This window comes from Petaurus breviceps, unplaced genomic scaffold (genome assembly GCF_028583685.1).
Source record: "Petaurus breviceps papuanus isolate PSGF00001 unplaced genomic scaffold, PetGlider_PUasm1.0 90397, whole genome shotgun sequence".
NCBI lineage: Eukaryota > Metazoa > Chordata > Mammalia > Diprotodontia > Petauridae > Petaurus > Petaurus breviceps.
The window spans coordinates 1,342,244-1,360,321 of record NW_027187239.1 but is presented as its reverse complement, the minus strand read 5'-3'; the positions used below and the strand labels follow the sequence as shown (position 1 = coordinate 1,360,321).

The following is an 18,078-nucleotide window of genomic DNA, read 5'->3' as shown; positions in this document are numbered from 1 at the left end:
TAAGAAATAGTGGGGGTGGTCGGCGGGGCGGGGGTGCGGGGGCCTTTCTGCGCCTCCCCCCTCTCCCCCAATCTGTTCATCTCGCGCGGTGCCCTACTTCCCACCTCCGGGGCTTCGCACTGGCCCGCGCCGTGCCCGCAATGCCCTCCTCCCGCGGATTGCCCCCCAGCGCGCCCCGCCCCGCAGGGCTTTCCTGGGCACGTGCTTTTATTTAGGTAAGCCGGGTCCCCACGGCCGGACAGAATGTGAGCCCCCCGGGGCAGGGCCGCTTTCTTGGCATCCGCGGAGTCTAGTCCGCATTATCTAGCACACAGCCGGCACTCGAACAACGCGTGTTGGCTGACCGGCTGTGTGACCGCGGGCACGGCCCTGTGCCTCTCAGGGCTTCGGCTTCCCCTGAAAATGAGGCCTTCGGCCCGGATGATCTCTAAGCACCGTTCCACAGGCGGAGAAACTCCGCCCTTTCGGGGGCTGACAGGCCCACCACTATACGGGTCGAGGAAAGTCGCCTCAGAGCAAGCGACGCAAGCGCAAATGAGCTACTCAGGCAGTGACTGCAAGGCGCATGCTCCTGCAAAGTGAGGGCTCTGGGGTTCTGCCCCTCACCAATATGGCCTACCCGATAACACGCGTCCCGGCCCCTCATTGGCTGGTCGCTGTTTTGTGACGTCACCGGGAGCGCCGACAGCCGGAACCCCCGGGAGCTCCACGTGGGTCCGCTTCTGGTGGGCACTTGGTAGGCTGTTCGCGCGACGGGATGGAGACGCCTCGAAGGAGAAGCCGGCGCCTGGGGGGGTTGGAGGCTGAGAGCCCCGCCATCCCCGCCAGCCCGTCCCGGAGGGCCCTCAAGGCCCGGCGCGGCCTCCTGGGTCCTAACGCCGAAGCTGCGTTAGAGCCGGTGCCGGAAGTGGTGGCAGGAGCGGGCCCGGAGGCTGGCCTGGCGTCCCCGAGGAGACAGGGCCCAGGGTCCCCTCTGAATCATTCAGAGCCTGAGCCGGGATCCCCCAAGGGACCCCAGAGTCGGCCGGCGGGGGACGCTGGAGGCGAGAGGCAGCCCGGCCTGGGCCCCTCGCAAAGCCCCAGGGAGCCCTGCGTGGGGTCTCCGAAGGGGCACGGGGCTCGGGGCTGCACATCCCCCCCAGAAGCCAGCTCGGCGTCCCCCCAAAGCCCGAGACACGAGGGAGGACAGCCGCAGCCTGTCAGAGAGGGCCCCTCGGGCCAGCCCGAGCCAGTGACCCCCAAGTCGGGAGTGCTGCCCCAGGATGGCGCTTCAGAGACCAAGAAGCGGGGGGCCGCCCCCAGCCCGGCCCCCAAGAAGCCCAAGCCCACGCCCAAGGAGGCCGCGGTGATTCCCAAAGGGAAGCCCAAGTCTGGCCGAGTGTGGAAGGATCGCAACAAGAAACGGTGAGGGCGAGGGGCAGCCGCCCTCCGGGTCCGAGGTCCGCGGGAAGGGGATACTGAGGCTCCCGTGCCCTCCCCCAGCATATCCCGGGCCGCCTGGGGCGCACGGTCAGCGGGAGAAACAAGCAAAGGCTGGGGCCATCCCTAATAACAACGGGGGTCCAGAAGTGTGCCTGGGTCCAGGAGCAGGGGGGACCTGCCTGAGCTGGCCCCTGAGGCTCCTCTGGTCTGAACGTGCCCCACGGGCTGTATCTGAGCAGTCGGGGAGGGAGAGAGGACGGAGCATGGCAAAGGGGCCAAGCGCTGCCAGCCCCCCGGGAAAGGGCTGCTGTTCTTGTCATCCCCATTTTACAGATGAGGCCAAGAGATCTGGGTCACCCAGCTGGAGTCGGAGGCCAGGCCCAGAACTCTGGCCACTGACCGCTTGCTGCCCCATTCCTCTTTGTCTCTGTCCCCAGCACCTGGCCCAGAGCCTTTCCAGTCTTATCTTGGTCCAGACCTGGGATTTCATTCATCCCTGCATAGACTCTGGCAGCTGACACACATCTGCACCTTCACCTAGTCTGCCCGTTGCTGGGCTCTGAGAGGCTTGGGACTCTGACAGCCAGGATGGGTCAGGGTGGCACACAAACCCAGGTCTCCCTAATTCTGTGGCCCACTTGCCACCCACAAGGCCTCGCTGCCCCTCACTTCATATTTTGTGTGCACCCCACGTCCGATGAATTAGAGGATTTAGAGCTGAAAGGGACGTTGGAACCTAAGGGAGCTGAACCCCTTTGGGGTCAGGTGAGCAAACAGGCTCAGGATGGGGAAGGTCACACAGTTCCTAAGTGTGGAACAGGGCAGCAGGGCTGCCCACATTCAGGAGCCTAGGCAAGGGCGAACAGCACCCTCCTCCTCTGCCCCAGTTCTTTGGCCTGTCCTGTGAGAGAGGGGCTGCCCTAACGGGCAGAGGAGAGAACTTGAGTGGAGGGCAGGTTTTGGCTCAGTTCTAGGGAAGGCCTCCTAATGGGTAGAACTGCCTCCTAGTGAAGGGGGCTTCTCCTGAGGTAGTGAGCTCTCCATCCCTGGTTGGGTGAGATGAACTCAAAGGGCCTTCCAACTTGGTAGAGTCAAAGGTCAGGTAGGAGGTGCCCCAACCCCATCGCCCTGGTGAAAGGCAGCTAGGGCCACTCCGCTAGAGCCGGAAGACCTGGCTTTGGACACAGCCTCAGGCCCTCTTACTGTCTGTGTGACCTTGGACAAGTCACTTCATCTCCTTTGCCTCGGCTTCCACAACTATAGAAAGGGGATGACAGTAGTACCCGCCTCTCAGCTGTCGAGAGGAACAAATGAGAGCATTGGTGTAAATAGGCACATAGTAGGTGCCCTGTAAATGCATGTTTCTTCCCCATCAGAAGTGGCCTTTTGGCTGCTTTGGTGTGTTTGGCATAGACCTCTAGCCCCAGCCCAGCCCGAGTGTAAGCTCCTAGAGGGTCCCCCCAGCACTGGGTACTCCCAGAGGGCTGTGCATGTGCAGCCTTGTCACAGGGTGGGTGCTTGGGGGCCTCCTACAGAGCTCTCACCCTCCCCCCACATCCAGGTTTTCCCAGATGGTCCAGGACAAGCCGCTTCGCACGTCCTGGGAGCGCAAGATGAAGGAGCGGCAGGAGAGGAAGCTGGCCAAGGACTTTGCCCGACACCTGGAGGAGGAGAAGCAGAGACGCAAAGAGGTGAGGCCTGGGCTGGGAAGGTGGGCTGATGGGGGCCCTGCTGGGGGCAGGAGATACGAGGAGAGCCAGGATGAGCTGAGACGAGGCTCCTGCCCCGGGAACTTAAAATCTAGGTGGAGGAGGTGAGCAGGGCGGGCCAGGGCAGGGTCCCAAATACTGGCTGGGCTCTGGACAGGTGGCCATCAGGGTCAGCGTCCTGGAGGAGGAGGGATGAGATGGTGGAGTGTTCCAGGCCTAGGCACCATGAACAAAAACCAGGCGTCTGCACAGGAGCAGCCACTAGTGCAGCTTGGCAGAGGGGCCCGGCAGGAGGTGGCAGCTGCTGGCAGGGAGCCTCAAGGGGCAGTGCGGAGGGGCGGGGCCGAGCTCAGTGAAGAAGCCGCGGTCACACCACGGCTGGCCCATGTTGGGCAGCTGATTCCAGGAGCCCGACAGACAAGTGATTTGACCAAAATCACACAGCCAGTACGTGCCTCAGACAGAATGCAGACTCTAGGCTTAGAATGGTGGATTGAGAGCTTGGCAGGACCTGGGAGGCCATGGATTCTGATTCCCCCATTTTGCAGAGGGGGAAACTGAGGCTCAGGGTGGTGTCCCCACAGTTAGTAGGTGTTTGCGGTAAGATTTGAACCCAGGTCTAGTCAGTGCCCTTTCTCCTGTACCACACTGCCTCTCTGTGCCTCAGTCTCCTCATCCTTAAAAAGGGGTCAAGATAAATGCTCTGGAGACCCTAGCTCTGTTTCTGCCCTTCTGCAAGTACATCATGGTGAGGTTTGCTTGGATGTTAACAAGGAGGTTTCGAGGTACCCAGCCCTGGAGTCAGCTGCCACTGTGTCCCTGGGGGGCTTCAGGTGGGCTGGAAGGTCCATCTGCAAGGGACATAAATATGGGTGCTGGATGGCCAAGCTCCCCCTCCAAGTCCCCTTTGTTTATCCAGCTGTCAGACTGGGCCTAAGGCTGGGAATTGTCACCAGTAGGGGCCTGGCTGAGACCCCTCCCCACCTTCCCAGAGCCTCCTCTCCTAAAACATGGAGATCTTTGGCCTCAGGACCGCCGACTGCTCCCTTGCATCCCAGCCCAGGAGGCAGTGGGCTATAGCCACAGTGGCCCCCATCTGGGCCCCTTGTCTCAGATGTTCTAGGATTCCCTCTGAGCTGTGCCTGGAGAGGCCACGGGGCCTCACCACGCCCTGGCTAGGTGCCCCTCGTCCTCCCAGGCTGCTAGCCCCTGCCCGCACTCCCCTCCCCCCACCTTGCCCTGACCTGGTACTGCTGCATCTCCTCTAGGGAGCCACCTCTGATTGCCAAAACCCCAGCTAGTGCCAGTGCCCAGGCCCCGGGAGTGAGGTGTGAGCATGGTGCCAGAGATGGGAATGTAGTCACAGTGACGTTATGTAGTATTTGGAAGATTTGCAAAGCATTCTACAATTCTCCTGTGACTCAGTCCTCACAGCAACCTTGGGAAGTAGGTCCTGTTATTGTCATTCCCCGTGGTACAGATGAGGAGGCTGGGACCTGCCCCAGCATTCTCACTCTGACACATAAATGATCTGCCACCCCATGTGCCAGCCGTCCATAGGTTATGGCCGAGTTAGGTGGTGTCCACCCCTGCTCTACAGTAAGCTGCTCATTCAAATCCAGCCTTTGTCAAGTATCAGCACTGTGACCTTGGGCAAGTCACTGCTGAACTTCTGTGTTCTGAATAAAATGAGAGGGAAGTTTTGGATTAGATGATTTGAGGTTCATTCAGGCTCTTTACGGAATCCATGTATAAGTCTAGATTGTCAATGCTGGGAGAGGCCCCAGAATATGGAGTGTCAGGACTGGGAGGGGCCTTAGAACAGGGAAGGTCAGGGCTGGGAAGGGCCCTTAGAACAAAGAATGTCAGGACTGGGAGGGGCCTTAGAACAGGGAAGGTCAGGGCTGGGAGGGGCCTTAGAATATAGAATGTCAGGGCTGGGAGGGGCCTTAGAACAGAGAAGGTCAAGGCTGGGAGGGCCCTTAGAACAAAGAATGTCAGGACTGGGAGTGGCCTTAGAACAGGGAAGGTCAAGGCTGGGAGGGCCCTTAGAACAAGGAATGTCAGGACTGGGAGGGGCCTTAGAACAGGGAAGGTCAGGGCTGGGAGGGGCCTTAGAACAGGGAAGGTCAGGGCTGGTAAAGAGGAGCTCAGGCTTATGCAAACCGCCACCTCTCCCAGATGAGCAGAGAGGGGCAGTGCTACTACTGGACCTGCCCAGATTCCCTCCCCCATCCTTGCTGGGCTCCATAGCGTCTGTCCCCTTGCTGTTCCCTCCAGGAGAAGAAAAGGCGGCGAGCAGAGAACCTGAAGAGGCGCCTGGAGAATGAGCGGAAGGCAGAGATCGTCCAAGTGGTGAGTGCAGCAGAGGCCCTGACCCCGTCCCAGCGCTTGGGATGGTGGGCAGCCTCAGGCTGTGTGCCCAGTGGCAGGCGAAGGCAGAGTTGTTCAGGCTGCTGTCTCAGGATATTGGGCACTAGGGAAGGTTTGACTCCAAACAGTGGGAACCTGTGTGTGCATGTCTGGAGTCATGGGGTAAGGAGGAGAAGCGGGGGGCCAGAAGGTTCTCAGGGACTTTTCCCCCTCTCTTGCTCTCCACCAGATCCGGAACCCCACCAAGATCAAGCGGGCCAAGAAAAAGCAGCTTCGGCGCATCGAGAAGCGGGACACCTTGGCACTTCTGCAGAAGCAGCCCCCACAGAGGCCAGTGGCCAAAGAGTGAGTAGGTGCAGGAGACCTGGCTGTCCCTCAGCTTCTAGCCCAAGCCCTCTGGCCACTGGCACTTCCAGGACGTCATTCCCAAGGACAGCACTGCAGGAAGCCCAGGCTCAGACCTTGGGTACTATAGCGAATTTGGAGATGGGCCTCGCCCCTTGGAGCCCTGAGATCTGGACAGAAGGGCTGGTGGGTGGGCTGGTGGCTGCACCAAGGGAACGGAGCAGTCTTTCTTTGTCTCTTTTTTTGAGCAGTAAATGTTGTCTCCTCCCAGCTACCCTTTCACAACATGGACACAAGGTCAAGGGACACATGCCATTTTTATTATCTGTCACAGGTCTTAAGGGAGGCAGGAATGGGCTGCTGGCTGAGTTTGTGTCCAGGTCCAGAGGGCATCTGGCTGCCAGCCATAAGTATCTGTGCCCTATACAATGCCCCACCCTGGTGTTGGGAAGCCAGGCCCAGGAGGTAGGAGCTGCAGGGAGACCCCACTACATTTTTTACACCTTTGCCTTCAAGACTCAAGACCCAGGGAGAAACAACAAATCAGGATTCCTTCTGCCCCCAACTTGAGATAACATTGGAGAGGATGTGGATGGGAGGGAAGGGGCCCTTGGTGGTCAATTGGGAAGATCCTTTGGGGGGTGGGATGGTGTAGGAGCACAGGAGCTGTCCCTGTGGGCCACTGAGGGTATGATCTCTGTTTTGGGTGGCCCTATAACCTGAGGATGTGCCTGTTACTGGGGAAATTAATCCAATAAATTCATTCCCTTTCAAGTTTTAATGATTTGGTGAAGTGATTTAGAATCAGAAGACAGAACTTCACATCCTGCCTCTCTTTACTAACCTACTGCCCTTTAGCAAGCTTATTCATCTCTGGATCTGTTTCCCCATCTTTAAAATGGGGTTGGTCTCAGTTATCTAAAGCAATGGGTTTGGATTTGGCTGATCTCCAAGGCCTCCTCCATATCTAAATGTGTGGCTTAATGAATGACTATTCCCAGAGGGGTTTGTGTGTTACAAGAGATGGGGAATGGGCAGTGCTTAGTCCAGTAGAATGGGGAGATGTCATATTTGGAGGAGGTACCCAGAGTCCCAGCCTGCGGTTTCATTTCAAGGAAACCTCTTCCTGCAGCTCAGCTGGGACTGGGGCCTTCCCTGGCTGTCTGGCCATCTTGGCCCCCACCCAGTCGAGCCAGTGGCCTCGGAAGCCCTTGGAGCTGGAAGTGGAGGAGGATCTGGACAAGGAGGCCCCCTGGGAGCTACGGCGCCGGCGGCTGGTGCCACCACCAAATTCAGCGTCCTCCACCAGCACGCTCTCGAGCACACAGCGCAGGGAGTGGCGCAGCCTCTGTAGCACATCAGGGCAGGTCAGCACATAGAGGAAGGGATTGACCACGCTGTTGATGAAGGCCAGGCTGGTTACAAAGGGCAGGGCCAGCAGCACCAGTGGGCGCAGACTGGGGTCATAGTGGGCCTGCACCTCCAGCAGACTGAAGATGTGGTAGGGCAGCCAGCAGAGCACAAATGCAGCGATGACCGCCATCACCAGGCGGACAAAGCGGCTGGGGTGGTGGCGGCACCGGTGGCGCACCTGCAGGCTCACGGCCAAGTAGCAGGCACCAATGATGGCCAGGGGCATGGCGAAGGCCAACAAGAACTTGCTGACCGCCAGGGCCATTTGGCGGCGACCACAGGTGTCGTCCCTGTCTGTCCCAGGGCTATGGAGCAGGAGGTTGTAGTAACACATAATCCGCTTGTCCTTCCGTGTGATGGTGTCGCGGAATAGGAAGTAGGGGATGGTGTTGAGCAGGGCCAGGCCCCAGAGAACCAGGCAGACCTTCTGGGCTGCAGCCACTGTGCGGTGGTTCTGGGCCCAGATGGGCTTCACCACCTGCAGACAGCGATCCAGGCTGATGGCACTGAGCAGGAAGGCGCTGGCAAACATGTTCAGGAAGAAGATAGACGAGTGCAGCTTGCAGAAGGTGGTGCCTAGCTCCCACGAGTGGCCCACGGCCAAAAAGTAGGTGAAGAAGGGCAGGCTGGCTGTGGCCAGCAGGTCAGACAGGGCCAGGTGCAGCACCCAGGTGGTGACCACTGTCTGGCGCATGCGGCAGCTGATCACAAAGAGGATGACGGCGTTCTCCAGCAAGCCCATCAGAGAGACCAGCCCGTGCAGGGTCACGGAGGCGTAGTCAATGTAGCGCCTGTGGGAATTGGCATGGCCCGTGATGTTACTCATGTACTCCAAGATGGGGCACAGGGTGGTGTTGGACAACATCTTGGGGTCCTGCATGGGAAAGGCCGTGCTGAGCTGTAGGGCCGATGTGCCCTCCCCTCTGCCCTTAACCTGCTCTGCGCTAATCCCACTGCTGATTACTACTGCAGCCTTGGCTTTCTGTCTTTGTTACTATTTTATTAATGTTATTCTGAAATCAAGAAATGCAGCCAGGATTCCCCAAGACCTATAAGCCTGGAATGCATGTGAGAACTGCAAGGAGCCTTCACTCCATTGCCTCTGGCCACGGAGGAGACCCCAGCTTGAGGGCCAGGGCACACTGCATTGTGCACTGGCCGCCATCTTTGTACCCCTCCCCATTCTTTGTCCCCACAAAGCCCAGGTGTCCCCATGTTCCCCTTGGAGTAGGTCTCATCCTCCCCTGTTTGTCCTCACCTTAACCTCCAGGTCAATTCCCCCTGCTCTCCCAACCTACTCAGAAGAGTAAATGCGGAATCTGTGAAAAGTCTTTGTGCTGTTTCTGATGGAGAGTGCATCTGCCCCTGAGGGGGAGTCAGGCTTCCCTGAGTAGCAGGTGGTCCTGGGGCTGAGCATTCTGAGAGGAGGAGGGAAGGCACTCCAGGCATGTGGCACAGCTTGTGCAAAAGCACAAAACCTGCGATACTGTTTTCAGAGAACAGCTAACCTTGGTCTCCAAAGACTTTCCCTCCCCATCCACTAAGATAAAAGCTCTAAAGTTTTATGTGCATCTTGGTCCCCTTTGGGCAGTCTGATGAGACCCATGGACCTCTTTTCCAAATAATGTTAAATGCATAAAATAAAATACATAGGGTCACAAAAGAAGCCAGTCATATCAAGATGCAGTTATAGAAACGTTTTTTAAAAAGTAATTAAGGTAGCACAGCGAGTAAGAGCACCGGCTCCAGTGTCAGGATGACCTAGAGATCGAATCCCGGGCTCAGACACTCAGCACACACCCAGAAACACCTGGCCATGTAACCTTGAGCAAGTTACTTAACCCCGATTGCTTTAAAAAAAAAAAATTGGACAGACCCTTCCCCCGCATATATCCACAGATAAACCTGCACTCTAAGAGTTCACCTTCCCTTAAGAGCTGCTCCTTCCCTTTCTCTCCTATCTCTACCCTGCCTACTTACCTCTTGTTCACAAATGTGTTCCCATCACCCCCAGCGTCAAAACGAAACTCCCTTAGCCATGCTTCCTCAAGCCATCATCCTTATGTCTCTTCCCCTGCTAGACCCCTAGAAAGCCAGGTCTATGCCCTGCCCCTTCAGCTGGGGGGAGGGGGGCAATCCTGTTTCCGACCTGTGCTCCCCAAAGAGAGCCATTACCAAGTCAGCCGTGCCTTTGCAGAGCAGCAGTGGGTGATGGGATGGATGGTAAGAGCAGGGAGCTCTGTCATCCTACAGCTAAGGGCTCCGGGGCTTGACCTGACTCTCCCAGGTACCCCTCACCCTGACCAGATGGTCCTCTCCAGTGGTTGGTCCCTACTAGGAACTTTGCAGAACCAGTGAAGGCTGAGACTGGCAGCACCAGCCACCCCCATCTGATATGCCAAGAGGAAGCCAGATAGGAACAATAGCAGAAGGAAAAGGGCTGAAGCCCAGATAGGGAGATTGTTGCCCCATCAGAGAAGGAAGTGGGCCAGGTTTGGGCAGCCCTGGATTTTGTTACCCACTGATAAGGACAGCAGAAACAGATTCCTCCAGTTCCTGAGATTGCAGGGCCAAGGGCTAACCACTGCCCCAGAGACTTGGACCAAGCCGTGGGCCACCACCTGAGGAAACCCTCTGCTTCCTCAAATATGGAGTTGGGTCATGCACGTCCTCAGTCCTGAGCTGGACCCTATGAAGTTCTCGAGCAGGGCAGCCCCTACAGTGGAGGGACTTCCAGCTGGGGAGATGCTGCCAGAAAACAGTCATGAACAAGATACAAGAGTGTGTGATAGCAGAATGCACTAACACTATGAGGGGGTAAGGAACAGAAGCTAGGTGTTAACATTGACCCCACTTTATAGCTGAGGAACCTGAAACAGAGGGACCAGGGTCCCACAGCTAGTATGTGTCTGAGGCAGGATTTGAACTCAGCTCTTCCAGATTCCAGTGCCACTTAACTCTAGATTGGGGGGGGGGGATTGGGGAGGGAGAGGTGTTGAAGGCTCTGAGCTGAGTCTTAAGGGATGCTTAGAATTCAGGTAGGCACAGAAACATTGGAGAATCAAAGTTCTTCAACTGGAAGGAGCCTTAGAGACCATGTAGTCCAACCCCCTCATTTTACAGATGAGGAAACCAAGACAGGAGAAGGTGCTGACTCACCCAGAATCACCCAGGAAGTGGCAAAGCTGAGGGGGGAAGGGGAGTGGAGAAGTGGAAAGGCACAGAGTAGGAATGGTGTCCCATCCCCCAAACAAGAGACAAACCACACGCAGTTGGTGTGTCATGGGGTCTGCCAAATGCCTGAACTAAGACTCTCAGCTCTCACTTAAACTCTCAGGCTGACTGGTCCTCACAACACAACCTTGTGGCCAACAAGGTCAGGGTTACTCAGCCCCATTTTACAGATGGGGAAAGACAGGCTCAGGAAGATGAAGGGACTTCCCAGGGTCACATAGCATGGAAGTGTCTGTGTCGCCATTTGAACTTGGCTCTTCCCAATGGCAGATCCAGTATACCCATCCTGAGGCCAACCTTTACCTATATGATTCTGGCTGGGTCATCTCACCTTCTCAGAGCTTCAGGTTACCCCTCTGTAAAATAAGATCAGACCAGCTGACCTCTAAGATGTATCTCAGCTCTAATTCTACGAGCCTCCTAGATCTGTTCCCAGCCTTGGCTAAAGGCTGAGAGAGACTGAGGAAGGTAGATTTGGGAAAACAGCTTAAAACAGCCTGGCCTGTGAGCCGGCTTCAGATAAACCATGGACAAGATGTCACAGCAGCTCCCAGATCCAGAGGAGTTCTTGCAGACCCGCCATCCCCCACCTCTTCAGCCAAACACAGCTGAGGAGTCATGCCAAGAGATGGTGCCTCCAGCACCAAAAGTCCCACCCAGCTCTGATCTAGCCCATAGCCTATAATCCTCCCCAGAGAGTCCGAACTCAGACCCTGGCATCACCTCCAAATGAGTATACCCCAGAGACATCCTAGGCAATAAGGGACCCTCTCTGAAGCCAGGGCTAAGGGCATCTACAGTAAGTAAGATGTGTTCCAGCCTAGTGCAAGTCAGGAGGAGAACAAAGAAATTGGAGGTGAAGTACGGATGGAAGCCCAGCTCTTAAAATTAATCACTTTAGCACTCCCTGTAAAATCAGACCTAGATGCCTTCTAAATACCCTTCGAACCCTATGGTATCATTTTTAGACATAGGATCATAAACAGAGCTTGGGGGACCTCCGAGGTTACTTTGAGCCTCAGTTTCCTCATCTGTAAAATGGAGATCAGAATACTCATGGTGAAGGGGAAGTTGAGATTGTGGATATGCATATGTAAGTTATTGTCTGGTTTATTTTATTTTATTTTTCATTTATAAAACAAAACAAGCATTTCCATAATATAGTAGAATTTTTTAAAAGATTATCACACTTGAAACTACAAATCTATTGTGTACAGCTTGCTATTCCTTTTTTTTGGCAAGGTACTCTGGGGTAAGTGATTTGCCCAGGGTCACACAGATAGTAAGTAGCAAGTGTCTGGGGCTGGATTTGAACTCAGGTCCTCCTAATTGCAGGGCACCTGCTTTATCCACTGTGCCAGCTAGCTGCCCAGATATTCCTTTTTAAATCATGTATCATGTAAATTTTTTTCTTTTTTTTCCTTCCCTCCCCAGGAATAAAATAATAATTTTTTTAAAAACTGTCTTGACACTGGTACCTTTATAGACACTAGAAATCCAAGAGAAGAAGAGGACTAAAAATTGGATTTGGTTCCTAAAACACTAATTAAAACCACTCACATTATTATTAGCTGTTTACCTTTTGACTGATTATAAATTAGGAGATTATAAATTATATATTAGCATATATAAATTATAAAATATAATTTATTTTCATTATTATATGTTAATAATTATACTATATATAATTATATAAAATAATTATAATTATATATGATTATATAAAATATTATATATAATTATGTAAAATAATTATATAAAACTAATTAAATATATTAATTATATTAAATATAAATGATAAATTAGGAGGTTAGGTGGTTTACCTAGTCTGTGGACCTAGAGTCAGGAAAACCTGAGTTCAAATCCTACCTCAGACACTAACTGTGTGACCCTGGGCAAGTCATTGAACCTCTGTCTGACTCAGTTTCCTCATCTGTAAAATGGGAATTACAATAGCCACTGCCTCCCAGGGTTGTCCCGAAGATCAAATGAGACATCTGTCAATTGCTTTTCAGACTTGAAAGTGCTATGGGAAAGCTGGCGGTTATTTTCACTATGATAGTCCATGGCAGTAAATGGATCACACTGACTGTTGTACAATTCATTTGATTATAGCATGAGCTCTTCCCAGGCATTTTGTATATGACCTGATCCTCCGCTGATAACTTCGAAGAAAAACGAAGACAGTTTTGGTTTTAGGAAAGCTGAAGGGGTAGAAGGAACATGATGGGCCTTCAGGTCCAACCCCCTCACTTTACAGGTGAGGAAACTGAGGCTCAGGTGGGGGGAGGGGAAAGGATCTTAGATTTAGGGTTGGAAGGGACCTTGTCGGTCATCTAGTCCAGTCGCCTCATTTCAGAGGAGGAAAGCAGGAGGGAAAATTAATGTGCCTACCCCACTCTGGCCCCTGCCTAGCCTCCCTCCCCCAGAGCGCTTTCGCTGTGCCCATCCAACCTGAAGAGTTCCTTTCGGGGAGGATTCGGGACCAGTTTCCCCGTGCAGTCGGCCAGTCCGGCTCTCATCGCCTCCCTGGGAGCAATGATGCGGTTGTCTCTACTAAGGCTATGATCTTTCTCTGCCAGACACACACTACTTAGCATTCCAGCCTCCATCGAGGAAGGGGCAGCACAGCCAACCCGACCTGATACCTGGCCTCCCCCCAGCTTGCTGAGTTTCTTGCCCCTCTTACCTGGGTCTCCGGTGGAAGGGAGAGGTGGACGTGGAGGGGGTCCCCTGATCCCAGGCTACCGGCTCCCGTCAGGAGGCTGCACGCAGCTGTGGAGTCTTGGAGCTGGACAAGAACAGAGGTGAGGTTGGTGGCAAGGAAAAGAAGTTAGGCTGGGGGAGGAGGAAATTACTAAAGGGAGTTGATTTTGTCAGGTTTCTCTCGGGGCGTCCTTATCTCCGTGTAGATGGGAGATAACTGAGGCTAGTCAGCCCGCCTGCCTCTAACTTACCCTGCCCAGCGAGCCCTCAACCCCTCCCTTCATAGACTGCTTTTTAGAAATCTGGCAGCGGGAGAGAAGTGTTAAGTGTGTCTGTGCGTGAGACACAAGTGCTGTGAGAGTGTGCAGGAACTAGGAAAATGCAATGATGACAACGATGTGAATGGGAACAGCAACAGTAACAATAACACTGTGTAACTGTACTGTCCCCCAAAGAGATGGGAAGATGCAGGGCGGGACTATGGGTGTAAAAAAATACTTTGATTCAGCTCATGTTCTAGTTTTCCTGAACTGCTTAGTCTTTGCCAAAAGGGAAACTGAGGTTGTAAAGGAGGGAAACATATGGAAATGAAGATGATATGAAAGCAAAAGATCAATTTAAAAAATTGAAGTGTGAAAGAGTTGAGGGGAGGGTGGGGGATGGGGAGAAGAAGCTGCGTATATAGGAAGGTTTGTGGGACAGCTTCAGAAAGGTTGTGATAAACTAGAATAATGTATTATAATAAGCTGTCCAAGTTCACACAGCTAATGTGTGAAAGGCGGGTGGGGGGAAGGGGAGAGAATACATGAAAGGCATGTGTAAGTGTGCTAGTGAAAGAAAGTACTGAGGGGGAGAGCTTGTGTCAGAGAAAGAGAAAGGAACATGAGATAGAGAGAGAAACATGGAGATAGAGACTCAGGGATGGAGGCAGAGACACAGAGACGGGCTAGAGGAGGGAGGAAGAGAAAGATCTGGCCCACAGGACTAGGGACATGTAGACACTCTCTCTGCCCCTCTCTGCTACCATGCCATTTGCCTCATAGGAGCTCACTCAGAACAGGATGAGAGGCAGAGATTGACTATGTGCTGGAAGTCCCCAGGTACGGGTTGCTCCCTTTGAATCCATGTCACAGTTTTTCCTCCCTGTCCTTCAATTCCCCTCTTTGTAAAAGTGGAGGTTTTCCCAGATGGGAAGCGAGTACCCCAAGTCTGGTGTTCTACCCCTTGTGCCACCCAGCTGCCTTATCCCCCGCACCTGCAAGTGAGGGAGAGTCTGGGGTTGTGAGCCTGGGTAACTAAAAGCATGGTGCTGACCTCCACACAAATAGAGAAATTTGGAGAAGGTGGTGGACTAAGATGGGAAAAATGATGAGTTCCACTGTGGACATGGTGACCTTGAGCTGCCTATGGGACATCCAGTTAGCTATGTTTAACAGATCGAGGACGTGGGGCTAGAATTTCTGAGAGAGATTAGGACTGGGTATATAAAGTCAGGAGTCATTGTCATAGGGTTTAGAATGGAATGCTTGGCCATTAATGTGATTGCCAAAGGGGAGGGGCATAGAGAGAAGAGAGCCTTAAAATACAAGGATGATGAGCTAGGAAAAGGAAATAGTGAAAGGGAGGAGATGCGGCGCCAAGGATCAGATCCTCTGTACAACATGTCTTCGTTCCATTTCCCCATTAGACTGTAAGATCCTTGAGATCGGGTTCTGTCTTTTGTCTGTCTGTATCCCCAGGGCTTAGTACAGTGTTTAGCATAGAGTAAACCTTTAATAAATGCTTGTTGATTTGTCTTGAGCAAAGTCAAGCAGAATGAGGACTGAGCAAAAGTCCCCAGAGGTAGTAGCTGTAAGATCTGTATGATCCTGGAAAGCAAGTTTGAGTTGTGAGGTCAGAGATGAGATTATAAGGTGATGAGAAATGAATGTGAGTAGAGGAAGGAGACAAAGCCTGATTTTTTTTTTTCTAGGCATCTGGCTGTGAATGAGAGAGCAGAGACCCCGCGGAGCTGGTAGGACCCAGGGAAAGGGTTTGTTTAGAAAGAGGGGGAGACTGATGAATGCAACAACCAATGAAGACTCATGAGAAAGTATGCCTGCCACCCAGAGAGGGGTTGGGGAGGAGCAGGGGCATGGACTGGATTACAGAATGAAACATGCATTTCCAGACACTACCGCTAAAATAAGCATTTGTCTTCCCCAATTTTTATTAAAAGGGAGAGCTTTTATTTGGGGGAAGGGACAGAGTGAGAGAGTAGGGAGTTGTGCCGCCTAGCTGCCCAAGGAGCCAAAAGATAGTTTGAGATTGAAGATTAGGAATGGGAGGGAGGGGAGATCCTATACAAATTAAAAGTAGGAGAGTAGGGCTAGTGAGAATCCCCCAAAAAGGAGAAAGCACATCAATGAACCATTTACAAGATGCACAGAATGAGCCCTAAGTGGGGCTCAGAGAAAGACACAAAGAAAAGAAAATGACAAATTTAGCTGCTCTTAGAGTCGTTGTTTCACGCCAGATCCCCATTTTCTGACCTTTGTGTAGGAAATGGTCACATTTACTCAGGATTCGATAGGTCATTATAATTTTTTTCTTCAAAGAATTGGGGAGAGGAATGGGAATGTTTATAGGCAACAGGAAAGGAGCCAATCTGTTGTTCAGTCATTTCAGACTCTTTGTGAGCCTATTTTGGGGTTTTCTTGGCAGAGATACTGAAGGACTTTGCCATTTCCTTCTCCAACTCATTTGACAGATGAGGAAACCGAGGCAAAGAGGGTAAAGTGCCTTGTCCAGGGTCACATAGCTAGTAAGTGTCTGAAGCCAGATTAGACTAAGGATGATGAGTCTTCCCCACTCCAGGCCTGGTGCTGCCCAAGGAGCCAAAAGATAGCTTGAGATTGAAGGTTAGGAATGGGAGGGAGGGGAGGTCCTATGCAAAAGTGGGGAAGTGGTGATGTAGGAGGTTGGGGAAAAAAGAGAAGATTTGGAACAGATTCTGAAGCATATGCACTAGAGTCAATTAGAGAAGAATAAAAAGATTGCCAGGCAAAAGGGAGGGCCCAGTTTACCACAGATCACATAAATCTGAAATGAACCCAGTCCTCATAGTTGTCTGCCTTCCTCAGCACCATTCAGCAATATGTGAATAAGGTGGTAGGGACAATTCAGGTTTGGCAAGTCTTGGGTAGCACTACAGGAAAAGGGATGCGGAATTCCAGAATTGAGAATATTGTCTAGTTGAGTTGTTTTACTATAGGAGCAATATCGGGAAGGGAGGTAACCGAGGCCAGAGCAGGGATAATGGGCTGGGATTGCAGTGAGCAGCAGAAAACCTGGAAGTCAAGTGAAGATAAAGAACAGCTTTAGGTCATAGGTGTTCTTAACCCGATATTTGAATTTGTTTTTATTTTTTCTTTAAATAGTTGATAACCCAAAATATCAATCAATAAACATTTATCAAGTGCCTGTTGTGTGCCAGGCACTGTGCTAAGTGCTGGGGATACAAAAACAGGCAAAAGATAATGCCTGCCCTCAAGGAGCTTACAATCTAATTCTAGAGACAACATGCAAATAAATAGGCAAAAAGCAAGATATGTACAAAGGCACAGAATTAAGAAAGGTTTTCTGAAGAAAGTGAAATTTTAGTTGGGACTTAAGGAAGCCGGGAGGTAAGTTATTGGAACAGAGGGAGAGCACTCCAGGCATGAGAGACAGCGAGAGAAAACACTTGGTTTCGTTTGTAATCCTCTGTCCCAGAGCCGAGTCTCACATGTTAGAGGGTAGAGCTGAGGTGGATAGGGATGAGAGAATGGTGGGGAGTCAACAGTGAAAATGATGAGCATGACCTACTAGCCCCTGCTCACGTCCTGAAAACACCAAGCCACAGAACATCCTGACGCTTTGGACGGTGCCTTAGAGCGTAGAATAGCAGGACTTAGGAGGAACCTACAACGCCGAATGTGAAGGCAACAACTGAACCTCGGGCATAAGTTTCAGAGATGGAAAGGACACTGGGAAAGCAGTTGGTCTTAATGGTTAGAGCACTGGGCATTCTTCTTTTTCTTGTGCTACTTTTCATAGACATAGTGTTCTTGGCATTAACATCACATCAGTTTTCATTTTTGAAGAAACCGAAAGTCTTGAAGCTCCTTAAATGCCGTTACATTTTACATCGCACACTTTGACTCACAGAGAGAGTTTTATTAGTCATTTTTTTGGTCCCTTCCTGGGACAAAGATGTGTCCCATTATCAAAACCCAGCAGTAACAGGACAGCCTTGGAGACTTCCAGGCAGCCAGAGGTGCAGTCATGACTTCAAAAGCCTGAAGATGAAGTATACCTTCCACCCCTCGGCAGGGAGCTGAGGCCCACAGGAATAGAACCAGTCATGATCCATCATTGGCTTGTTTTGTCTGATAATATAGAAGGAAGCCTTCTACTTCAGGGAAAGGGAAGGAGAATTCAAATGCTCTCTCTAGTATTTCTGTAGTAGGATGACCAGAGGGGTCCTCCCAAGCTTCCAGGACAGTGAACCTTTTTTGGGGGGATGTTTGAATGCATCTAGAACTAGAAGAAGGACCTGATACCTTAGGGAAAGGAAGAAAGACAACTGATTAAGACTCAGCCAGTGAAAGTGGCCCCACAATGAACTGACAAGAGTGGAGCCACCCCCTTGGCACTACCTGAGGGAGAGTTTTCATTGATAATATCCCCCAGATACCAGTTAGCTTAGCCTCTTGGAAGGATGGATTTCAGAAGGAGGAAACACCTTTCTGGCATGTAATAGGGAATCTGCACTGAGGATGAGATAGATAGATAGATAGATAGATAGATAGATAGATAGATAGATAGATAGATAGATAGATAGATAGATAGATAG

At 52.1% G+C, this 18,078-nt stretch overlaps 2 protein-coding genes across 2 annotated transcripts; one reads left to right on the top strand and one right to left on the bottom strand.

The window, feature by feature from the left end:
- The first annotated feature begins 641 nt into the window (after positions 1–641).
- Positions 642–6,630, top strand: CCDC86 (coiled-coil domain containing 86). Its single transcript, XM_069108567.1, has 5 exons — positions 642–1,404; positions 2,984–3,113; positions 5,412–5,486; positions 5,734–5,849; positions 6,184–6,630. The coding sequence occupies exons 1-5, from the start codon at positions 758–760 to the stop codon at positions 6,188–6,190; spliced, it is 975 nt and encodes a 324-aa protein (XP_068964668.1). The 5' UTR covers positions 642–757; the 3' UTR covers positions 6,191–6,630.
- Positions 6,261–13,626, bottom strand: PTGDR2 (prostaglandin D2 receptor 2). Its single transcript, XM_069108565.1, has 3 exons — positions 13,454–13,626; positions 13,186–13,287; positions 6,261–8,136 (listed from the first exon to the last, which is right to left on the bottom strand). Exons 1-3 carry the CDS (start codon positions 13,484–13,486, stop codon positions 6,955–6,957), a joined length of 1,317 nt encoding a protein of 438 aa, XP_068964666.1. The 5' UTR covers positions 13,487–13,626; the 3' UTR covers positions 6,261–6,954.
- Positions 13,627–18,078: the final 4,452 nt, after the last annotated feature.

Coding starts and splice junctions, on each gene's coding strand:
- CCDC86 (XM_069108567.1), top strand. CDS start 758: ATGGAGACGCCTCGAAGGAGAAGCCGGCGCCTGGGGGGGTTGGAGGCT. Junction 3,114..5,411: donor AGAAGCAGAGACGCAAAGAG/GTGAGGCCTGGG, acceptor TGTTCCCTCCAG/GAGAAGAAAAGGCGGCGAGC. Junction 5,487..5,733: donor AGGCAGAGATCGTCCAAGTG/GTGAGTGCAGCA, acceptor GCTCTCCACCAG/ATCCGGAACCCCACCAAGAT.
- PTGDR2 (XM_069108565.1), bottom strand. CDS start 13,486: ATGAAGGGAGGGGTTGAGGGCTCGCTGGGCAGG. Junction 13,288..13,453: donor TTGAGGGCTCGCTGGGCAGG/GTAAGTTAGAGG, acceptor GTTCTTGTCCAG/CTCCAAGACTCCACAGCTGC. Junction 8,137..13,185: donor CCCTTCCACCGGAGACCCAG/GTAAGAGGGGCA, acceptor TTTCCCATGCAG/GACCCCAAGATGTTGTCCAA.